Source organism: Bombyx mandarina, chromosome 28, assembly GCF_030267445.1.
Source record: "Bombyx mandarina strain Sakado chromosome 28, ASM3026744v2".
Lineage (NCBI taxonomy): Eukaryota > Metazoa > Arthropoda > Insecta > Lepidoptera > Bombycidae > Bombyx > Bombyx mandarina.
The window spans coordinates 834,753-846,167 of NC_143233.1; the positions used below are offsets into that span (position 1 = coordinate 834,753).

General features: G+C 47.4%; 1 protein-coding gene and 1 non-coding gene across 2 annotated transcripts in view; one reads left to right on the forward strand and one right to left on the reverse strand.

The window, feature by feature from the left end:
- LOC114249828 (facilitated trehalose transporter Tret1) overlaps positions 1-10,303 on the reverse strand; it is a 28,738-nt gene extending 18,435 nt beyond the window's left edge. Inside the window, exon 1 of the mRNA XM_028183533.2 lies at positions 9,325-10,303. Coding sequence (XP_028039334.2) covers positions 9,325-10,149 — 825 coding nt within the window. The 5' untranslated portion in view covers positions 10,150-10,303. The remainder of the gene's footprint in view (positions 1-9,324) is intronic.
- TRNAG-UCC (transfer RNA glycine (anticodon UCC)) lies at positions 7,162-7,233 on the forward strand. The gene has a single exon. It is a non-coding gene; the product is annotated as a tRNA-Gly (tRNA).
- Positions 10,304-11,415: the final 1,112 nt, after the last annotated feature.

The following is an 11,415-nucleotide window of genomic DNA, read 5'->3' on the forward strand; positions in this document are numbered from 1 at the left end:
TCAAAGAAATCCCAAACGTAAGCAGAAACTGTTGGCCCTTCAGATGGGGTTAAGCAGAACTACGGTGAAAAGGGTGTTAAATGAAGACTTAGGGCTTCGGGCATATCGAAAAAAAAACAGGACATCGTTTGAATGCTCGTCTAATGGACCTAAGACTGAAGAGATGCCGCGCTTTGTTGAAGCGGTACGCGGGAAAAAAATATCGGGAAATTCTTTTTTCGGATGAAAAATTTTTTACCGTAGAGGAGAGCTACAACAAACAAAATGATAAGGTGTACGCACACAGTAGTGAAGAAGCGAGCAACCGTATTCCGCGTGTCCAACGAGGTCATTTTCCATCCTCGCTCATGGTATGGTTGGGAGTTTCTTATTGGGGCTTAACTGAGGTACATTTTTGTGAGAAAGGTGTAAAAACGAGTGCAGTTGTGTATCAAAATACAGTTCTGACGAACCTTGTGGTACCTGTTTCTCATACCATGTTCAATAACAGGCACTGGGTATTCCAACAAGATTCGGCGCCAGCTCATAGAGCGAAGAGCACACAAGACTGGCTGGCGGCGCGTGAAATCGACTTCATCCGGCACGAAGACTGGCCCTCCTCCAGTCCAGATTTGAATCCGTTAGATTACAAGATATGGCAATACTTGGACGAAAAGGCGTGCTCAAAGCCTCATCCCAATTTGGAGTCACTCAAGACATCCTTGATTAAGGCAGCCGCCGATATTGACATGGACCTCGTTCGTGCTGCGATAGACGACTGGCCGCGCAGATTGAAGGCCTGTATTCAAAATCACGGAGGTCATTTTGAATAAACTTTAGTGTCATAAGAATCTATGTTTTGTTAAGTTCATTTTGGTATATGAATGATTACATAATGAATAAACTTGTTTCAATTATTTTACATTAAACATGTGACAGAATTTATGACCTGACTATGTATTATATAAAAATGAATTGCTGTTCGTTAGTCTCGCTAAAACTCGAGAACGGCTGGACCGATTTGACTAATTTTGGTCTTAAATTACTTGTGGAAGTCCAGGGAAGGTTTAAAAGGTTAGATAAATATGAAAATGCTCGGAATTAAATAAAAATAACAATTTTGTTTTTTCTTTGATGTGTCTCCCGTCGGACGGATTTGTTTTGTTTGTTTTCAGTTTATTTTATACAAAAGTTTAGGTATTTTATTTATAGATTGAGGCACTACGAAGTCTGCTGGGTCAGCTAGTAATAAATAAATATTTTAGAGCGACGTGAACAGACTTCGTAATAACGTTAATATACCGCGCGTTCATTATATCGATCATTGTCTGCCGAACAATGCCTCGGGATATGAAAGGTAAATATTATGAAGTCGAACGTGTGTGTGCTTTTGTTCAGCGCCTCAAAAATTTATTACCGAACGCATTTTATATCGAGGAAACAACATTTTTTTTTGTAGAATTTTCATTGGAGATTTGAAAACCGCTCTTCGTTTTGTATTGAACTTATCGCACCCTTGCATTAGACGCCTTCAGGTCTAATACTAGAAGCAGGCTTAGGGACCACTCGACAAAGAGTTCGACGTGCAACCTAACCTAAACATCAGCCAGTTGAGTTTCTCGCCGGATCTTCCTAGCGGGTCGCGGTTCGCGGTAGTAGATTAATTCCCGAAGCAGTTACTCTTGAGTTGTTAGGTCTCCTTCGGAGGGGCTCGGGCAGTTGTTAGCAAATCCCGGCCCTCCTGGCTGAGCCCTTGTTCGCCCACTTGTGCTGGTGAAGCTGGAAAGGCCTTTGGGTCCCCAGTAATCCTTCATTCATAAAAAAACTTTTAGAATTGAAGTGTCCTCATCAAGAGTCCCCGGATTCACACACACAGGCAGGTGCTTTTAGGACCCTCAGCACCGGTCACCGTCCTCGTCGAACTCGTCGACTACGACGAAGAGTTCGATGAGCGAACTAACCCATAGACACAGCCCAATCAGTTTCTCAACGGATCTCGGGGGTGACGATTGAGGGATGGCGACCAACCCGCGGGTCTGCGCAGTGTCATCGCTGCCAGGCCTTCGGGCACGCCTCCAATAATTGTCACCGAGCGGTCCGCTGCGTTCGATGTGCCGGGGAGCATGTCGTAGCGGACTGCCCGAGGCCGAGGGACGGCCCATTCTCCTGCGCCAATTGCGGGAAAGATCACGCTGCCGTCGACAGGCGGTGCGCGGTCTACCGCAAGAGGGCCAGGATGATGGGAGTAACCGTGCCTCCTCCTGCGCCGTTGGTGCCTCGATCCGGGAACACAGCTCTTCCTTCTGTAGCTCCCATTCCGAAGGGGAAGGGGAAAGGGAAAGGGAAATCTTCCCAACCCCAACCCCCTCCCCCGTCCTTATCCATCCCCCCTGCCGTGTCAGTGGAGGCCAATCCATCAGCGGCAACGCTGATGGCTGAAGCCAACGCTCCGCGGCGGGGTATGCCCATTCCTACCCCTCGTGGTCTAAACGCTGCAAGCAGACCGCCCCTCTCACAACGCAGCGCTCCAGCCCGTGCTGGAGTACAAACCCTCCAATTACCAGGTCCTAAAACAAAAAAAAACAGGCTTAAAAAACAAAAAAAAAAACTAAAGAAGAGAGCGCAACGGGACGCAGTAGCGAACGCTCGTACTGCATCGGCTCCCCCGTCAACAAATTTAATAATGGAGGTTGATATAAACCCCCCCATCGACCCTTCGCAAGCGGCTTCAATACCGGAAACGACCCCACTGCCTCAGGCCCAACCAGCCATCTCGGGCACATCTCAGCCCCCCCCCCCTCCCCCCCCGCCCTCAGCGCGAGCGCCGCAGCGGTCGACAGGCCTCCCAGCCTGCCGGCTTTGCTGCATGGCTGCTGGCGCTCTGGGAGAACTTGGCCGAGGTGATCTCCGGAGTGATCCGTGAGATCGCCTCGGGCGCCAGCCCTATCGGGGCTATCCTGTCGGGGTTCTACCGAATGATTGCGCAGTTCAATGGCTAGCCAGGAGCTGCGCATCATTTATTGGAACCCCGACGGGATAAAGTCCCGAAAGAACGACCTGCTTGTTCTCGCCCGGGAGTACAACCCAGAGGTTGTGCTCCTGGGCGAGACCAAGCTACGTCCTCAGGATGCGTTCAGGATTCCTAACTACTTCATGTACCGACGTGACGAGCTTACCCCTGCCGGGCGGCCGTTCAGGGGCACTGCGGCCCTCGTCAGGCGGGACGTGGTGCATGATCGGTTGGATTTGCTGTCCTTCACATCGACACGATCGGTCGGTGTGAGGGTACACACCTCGGGGGGGGATATGCGGATTTATGCCGCGTATAGACCCCCGGGGCCTGAATTTCACCCTGAGGACATAAGACGGGCCCTGAATCACGACAGCCGCCCAGCTCTGCTGGTCGGGGACCTCAACGCGAAGCACGTCGCGTGGGGCTCCCGACTTAACTCAGCAGTGGGCAGGCGGCTGTTAGAAGATGCCGATAGGGGCGACTACTCTGTGGTCGGCCCCGACGAACCCACACACATCCCGACCGCCGCGCGCTATCAGCCCGATGTGCTGGATGTGTGTGTGCTCAAGGGGCTACGGTGCCCCGTAACGATCGAGGCACTGTACGACCTGGGTACCCCACATCTCCCTGTCCTGGTGACACTGGGAATGGGGCTCACCCGGGTTGCGAACTCGCCCCTACGACCGAAGGTCGACTGGGAGCTCTTTAAGAGACGACTAGTCGACCTTTCCGTGATTCAGGACCCCAACACCCCTGATGGGGTCGACGATGCGGCAATCCGCCTTGTTGACTCCATCAGGGGAGCGATCGACCAGGCGACGACTCTTGTGCCCAGCGGCGGGCCCAGAGATATACTCCCGGCCCATCTGAAGGCGATTATTCGCCGGAAGAGGGGCTTGAGGAGGCTCTGGGCGACAACTCGTTGTCCCAGGATAAAGCGCGAGCTTAATGAGCTGGAAGCGGAGCTGGCGACAAAGATTAGCACCTTCCGGGGCTATGCCTGGCTATGGAGGATCGAGGAGGCCCGCGAGGACCCCTCCTCAGTATCCCTCTACCGGCTTTGTCGCCAGCTCTCAAATCGGCCTGCCCCGACTTGTCCACTCGTGGACGAGAGGGGCAACCGATGCTTCTCGGCTCAGGCCCGCGCCGATATCCTGGCCGAAATGCTGGAGCGGCAGTTCGCTCCAAATGACTCTGCACCCTCAGAGGCCGCATTCCACCAATCGGTGGAAGAGAGCGTAGCAAGCCTACTCTCCTCCCCGGTGCCACCGTTGGGAGATGGTGATCTCATCACTCCCAGCGAATTGCGCCTCATCATCAAGCGGATGAAGAGGCGCAAGGCGCCGGGCGAGGACGGTATTCCCTCCCTCGCTTTTTTCCACTTCCCTGAGACGGTCGTGTCATATATGACACGGCTGTTCAACTCCATTCTGTCCACAGGACACTTCCCGGGAATTTGGAAATTGGGCAAGGTTATCGCCTTGCCCAAACCCGGCAAGGACAGGAGAAATCCCTCCAGTTACCGTCCGATCACGCTGCTGTCGCACGTGGGCAAGTTGTTCGAGCGGCTGCTGCTGAGGAGGATGTCGCCGCACATCCTTCTCAGACCCGAGCAATTCGGGTTTCGTAGCGGTCACTCGACAACGCTGCAATTGGTCCGCGTCATGCATCACTTGGCGGATCGGTCCAACGCGCGCCAGTACACGGCCGCAGTCTTTCTCGACATCGAGAAGGCCTTCGACCGTGTCTGGCATGCGGGACTGATCCACAAGCTGTTGCAGAACACGGACCTCCAGCACGCCTACGTGCGACTGCTGGGGTCGTACCTGGAGGGAAGATCCTTCCTTGTCGCGGTCGAGGGCGCCAAGTCGTCGGTGCGCCCAGTCACGGCCGGAGTTCCGCAGGGGAGCGTCCTGGCACCATTCCTCTACGCTCTCTACACCAACGACATTCCCACGCTCGAGGGCAACCTCGAAGCGTGGGAAGCCGACGTGAAGTTGGCGCTGTTTGCCGACGACAGCGCCTACTTCGCGTCATCCAACTTCCCCTCTGCGGCCATTTCGAGGATGCAGAGGTTATTGGACTCACTGCCCCAGTGGCTGGACCGATGGAGGGTCGCGGTCAACGTGGGGAAGACCGCGGCTATCCTCTTCGGTCCGGTCCGCACAAGAGTCGTCCCGGGACAGCTCAGTCTCCGTGGCGCTAATGTCGAGTTTAGATCCAGCGTCCGGTACTTGGGGGTCGATATCGACCGGAGTTTGAGGATGACCGCCCACGCCATGTCGGCGTTGGCGGCGGCTCGCTACGCGAGATTCCTCCTCCGGCCGGTGTTGGCCTCCAGGTTGCCGGTCAGGACTAAGCTCGGCATTTATAAGACGTATGTCCGTTCCCGTATCACGTACGCAGCTGCGGCCTGGTATCACCTCATCCCGCAGGTCATGCGGGTGAAGTTACAGGCCCAGCAGAATCTGGCTCTTCGCACGATAGTCGGAGCAGGGCGTTACGTCAGTAATGCCGTAATCGCCCGGGATCTGGATGTGGAGTCGCTCGAGGAGTTCATCCGGAGGCTAGCTCGTAATCTTTACGAGCGGGCTGACGGTGGACCCCACGAGCATCTCCACAATTTAGCTCCCTTGCACGCTAGACCACCTGATGGTCTGGCGCTACCAAGGGAGCTACTGGAACCCCCGGCTATGGTAAGATAGTCGGCTTAATCGGAGTGATATGGGAGTGCTCATAATGAGTGCCCCCATGGGACTGAGCTGTCCACACTCGTCATTTCCCCCCACATGGTTGGGGTGCCCCCTTATGGGGACCCATTTCCCACCCCCGTTGGGTGGACCACTCCCCCTTATGGGGAGTGATTATATCGGTCCCTCCCCGCGACGGTCTTCCCCTTCTGGGGAGCCCTTAGCGGGTGAGCGCCAAACTAGTGTCGCCGCCCCTCCTCTAGTTTGTAGAGGTGGGGCCGCGGCATGGGGCCGGTGGCGGGCCCCACGGTTGCTGACTGTTGTCCTGGCTTATGTATATAGTAGAGTAGTTAGTTTTTAGTTAGTTTAGTTAATTGTGTAGTTAGAGGTAAGGAAGAAAAAAAAAAAAAAAAAATTACAATTAGGAAGCAGAGGACAGCGGCCGGCGCCGGGGTGACTTCGCCACGGCCATCGAGCCGCCATCAGACCAGCCCATCGTATTATGTTTATTTATATATCATTTTGTCGATGCTATGCAGCCGTGCACGCTGCGAACAGCGTACCTTCCCCAAAGTCCTCCCTGCATCTACGTCACCCCTGCCCTATGTGGTAGGGAGTCTCAGCCCGGGTAGTGGGGTTTGCCCCGAGGCCCGTTCCATGCCCCCGTGAGGGGGTATGACGACCCTTCTTGTCTTGTCAACGGATCTTCTCAGAGGATCGTGATTCCTGTTCGGTGGTAGATTCTGCGAAGCACTGCTCTTGCTAGGGCTAGTTAGCAAATTCTCTCAGGTTGAGTCCGTGAGCTCACCTACAGTAGCTGGAATAGCCTTGCTTCTAGATGCTAATCTTGCTGCTAAGTGCTTAGATAGGTGGATGAACTCAGGGCCTACCTGGTGTTAAGTTATTACCGGTGCCCATAGACATAAGCAACGTAAATGCCGTCACCCACCTTGAGACATGAGCTCAAGCCTCAATGTTTATAATCCAACAATGCCTCATACTTCAAACTGAAAAATTTTCTCACTCTCTCTCTCAAAAGGCTCACAGTCGGGATCTATAGATTTGAAAGAAAAAAATATATGGAACGTATTCTTTAATGTTACGCTGAAATATTCCAATTAAACGGTTCTCGTGTGTATTTCCAAAAGGCCATATCGAGGGGACCGACATTTCAAGTAAAAAATTTTGAGAAAATATCGTATACAAAAAAACTTCTTTAGCTATTCGAGTGGAGTAAGCTTCATTGAAGTTCAATTAAAAATATCGAACTATTAATGCTAATGCCAAATAAAACGCATCTTTAATTATAAAGATAAATGTCGCGTGTTCAACGAAATATCACTTAAACCAAATAGCCTCTCACTTTTCGATTATGACAATACATTTTTAATTGTAAACATTTTGTGTAAATGTCGACTTTAATTTAAATGATTTGTCGATTGTTTGATTCGGTTCACTTAAACTGTATATCTTGTAACAGCGTTGGTGGTGTAATGGTCAGCATAGTTGCCTTCCAAGCAGTTGATCCGGGTTCGATTCCCGGCCAACGCACATTTTTTTTTTTTTTTTTATTTAACCGAATTTCCTTTCACCCCTAGATATACTTATATACAACGTACGCTTAGTCTTGACAAGCTGTATTGGATACAGTTACGATTGACAGATTGACAGCACGCATTATTCAAATTCAATATAACGACGGCTAAACTTAATTTTCGCTTAAGCGAATTCCTTGTCAGTCGATATGCGATGGATACGGATGAGCATCGATTGAAAAATACCAGCGCGTGACGTCACTACTTTTGAAAGACTAACAACAGCAATCGATGTCAAAAGATTCCCATTCGTTGGCTGTAAGGGTAAACTCCCAACTCTTAAACGTTTTTTTTTATTGCTTAGATGGGTGGACGAGCTCACAGCCCGCCTGTTGTTAAGTGGTTATTGGAGCCCATAGACATCTACAACGTAGACGCGCCACCCACCTTGAGATACAAGTTCTAAAGTCTCAGTATAGATACAATGGCTGCCCCACCTTTCAAACCGAAACCCATTACTGCTTCACAGCAAAACAATCGTGTAATAAAAATCAAACCTGCAAAATTATAATTTGCGTAAATACTGGTGGTAGGACCACTTGTGAGTCCGCGCGGATAGGTACCACAGCCCTACCTATTTCTGCCGTGAAGCAGTAATGGGTTTCGGTTTGAAGGCTGGGGCAGCCGTTGTAACTATACTGAGACCTTAGAACTTATAGGGTCACTTATATAGGTCTTAGAAATTATATCTCAAGGTGGGTGGCGCGTTTACGTTGTAGATGTCTATGGGCTCCAGTAACCACTTAACATCAGGTGGGCTGTGAATTCGTCCACACATATAAGCAATAAAAAAAATGAATTAAATAATAAACGTATATAGATGAGATTTTGAATCATCTTGAGCTACAGACAGACAGTTGAACAAGTAGCTTATACTAAATGTTGCCGAAAATAATTGGCTACCCACATTAGAGCAATTTCTGTGGATAATAGGCTTTCAGCCGTTCCTAAGGATTCAAGTAGCAACTTGAGTGGCTATACGGAGTGTTACATGTTGTTCCACTAGTCTTTGATTGTTTTAGTTTGAATCTCGGTATAATGATAAAAATATTATTATGTGTAATGCGTATTTAATAATATTATATAGTAATATTATAAAGCTGAAGAGTTTGTTTGTTTGAACGCGCTAATCTCAGGAACCATTGATCCGATTTGAAAAATTATTTCAGTGTTAGATAGCCCATTTATTGAGGAAGGCTATAGGCTATATAACATCACGCTAAGATAAGAGCACCAATAAATAATGTTTCAAAATCAGGTTTTAAGCAGCTCCTTAGCATTCTACAATTCAAAAATATTCTCTTTCTACGTAAATGAAGTGGGGCGTAAAATTTAGCGTTATGCCAAAGTAACTATTCCACGCGGACGAAGTCGCGAGTAAAAGCTAGTAGCTGTATAAAACTCAAACTGGTAGAGTTTATTCATTTTCGTCAATACGTTATTAATTTAGGAGAATTATTGGCGTCTGTCATAGAAGCTGTGCTTTGGCAGAGTCACATGACTTAATTCAAGTAGACCGCTTATCATTGTCAAAAAAAAAACTTATCCAATAGATTCGAAATAATGACACTCATTCAAAGTTTTGCAAAGAACTATTTCTATGATAAGTGTTTTTTATTCTACCTTTATTGACATGAAATAGTATCTATCTGTATATATATATATGCCTGTGGTACTTTTTTTCCGTCTACGAACATTTTATGTCAAGACCATATAGTATTATGAATAACTAGCTGTACGCGTCCGCTTCGCTGGGCATTTAAAATTAACATTATTATTTCTCACCCCCACAAAGATTCTCATCATTAACGCCCCCGCAACTGGTGTAAGGAGTCCAATACTCATATAAATATTAGCCTATCCATTAAGTACATGTATTTTCTACATGGATACCAAGTTTCAAGTCAATCGGATGCACGGTTCAGTAATTATAACGGAACAACCGTAAAAACCACTGTAGATTTTTATATTAGTATAGATTGACCAGCATTTTCAGTTAAGTCGTTTCCTATCAAGCTGTGCTATTTAACTAGAATCAAATACAAACCTGCGGTAAATGCCTAGTCTTCCTGACTGCGACATTTTCGTTCCTGGGCTGGTCCGATAAACACTTCCCGTTTGGCACCACTCTCGTCGGCTCCAACGCGCTTATCTTTTCCTCTGCATCTTTCAACGGCCTAGATATAGGAATGTTATGCTTCTCGAAATATCCACTCTGAATCATTTGATCTAGAGACACTTCGAGTTCGCGTACTGGGACGATTTTCCGGCCGACGATCGGGTCGTCTACGATCATTTTACGATTACAGCCGGAAACTTCGGAGAACTTAACGTTCTTCTTTGGTTCGTCGGGTTTCTTCGGGCGCGCTCGGCCGCGCTCGGGCGGGTCCGTGGTCCAATACCGAGCGTTTTTTTCGAAACGTAACGGCTTGCAGACCGCCACGTTCTTGGGCTTCGAATTTCGTATTTCGCTCACGACCTCTCTCGGCCTTTTCCGGTAATACTCGGCATTCCTCCTCTCGTTCTGGATTCGAAAATCGTAGTTGTCTTTCCTGTTTCTTCTTCTTTCGTCGTAATCGAAGTAGTTTCGGGGTAGGGAATTGTATTTAACGTCGTACGAAGTCGGCAGGTTTAGGTACTCCGGTCTGATTGGCCTGAACAGGGACAGCCGGCCCTGCGCCTCGTCGAAGTCCGAGTATATGTCTTCGTAGACGTACCCGTTGGTACGTTTCGGTCTGTAGTAGCGCGGCGGCTTTTGTTCCTGCCGATTCCTGTTCGATTCCCGATCGTGTAGCTCGAATCTTTGACGATAGTAGTCGGAGTCGTAATCGGGCTTCCTCTCATAAAGGAGACGCTCCCTCGAGCCCGCCATTATCCATTTATTTGATGTTCTTTTTCGTGGTCTGCGAAAGAGGTATTGAGTATTAATGAACGGTGATTTGATCCTGTCAAAGGTCTCGATAGGGTTGAAGTTTTTTAAACAGAGATACGATAAGGTCTATTGTCAAAATGTGGTCAAAAGGTTTATTAATTGATCAATTTAATGTTTTGATAATGGTGTTACTTGTGCGAATATGTGTTTCTAAAGAATTCTTATATGAAGGGGATATTCTTTAGTAACCCTTTGCTTTAGATTTTCAAAATTCCTTCCATATTTTGTACGGGTTCTTCCATAAGCTTCAAATGTATTGCATAAGTACTATTTCCCCCTTCTATTGGAAATGCATGACTTTCGCGACAGAAATAGGCAGGTTCATGGTACCTCATCCGTGGGCTAATTGGTTCTACCGCGAATAAGGAAATTTTGGAAAATTGAAATGGCTTTATAAAGTTTGCATATTATAAACATTTGACAAAAACTATGATGATTCACGAGATCAGTGATCATTAAAATACACTGATTGTAATTATTGTTAGTATTGCCAAGATCACTAACAGTGTCTGTTGATGTTATTATAACAACTTTGCCGAGAGGCATTCATGAGCCCTCGTACTTGTAAACAAAGCGGCAGTAATTTAGAAAATTTCACTAATTATTAAAATATTTGTCCATTACAACAAAATGTAATCCCTTCGGGCTTCTACAATGTGACGTACAGCAGTCAAGACGAGAATAGGGCGGGGAAATGCACAAAAAATATTTATCGATAATTTTCTGGATTTCTTGATTAGTGATTTAAAAACTTTAATTGTGCACTTCAAGTTACGATTCGTATAATATTTTGTAAACAAGTATATTCTATAAAAAAAGTATTTTATACAAAAATTATAATCTGGAGGTCGAGACTGACAAAAGACACAAATAAAACAATATATATATATATAAAAATGAATTGCTGTTCGTTAGTCTCGCTAAAACTCGAGAACGGCTGGACCGATTTGGCTAATTTTGGTCTTAAATTATTCGTGGAAGTCCAGGAAAGGTTTAAAACGTGAGAAAATATAAAAAACCTCGGAATTATATAAAAACAAACAATTTTGTTTTTCCTTTGATGTGTCCCCTTGATGTGTCTTTTATTTATCGATTGAGGCACTACGAAGTCTGCCGGGTCGGCTAGTAAGCAATATGAAATGATTTTTGCGATAAGTTTACAGATTTCTCCGTCCGTGTTTGGTATATCTCAATGGAGCTTTGGTC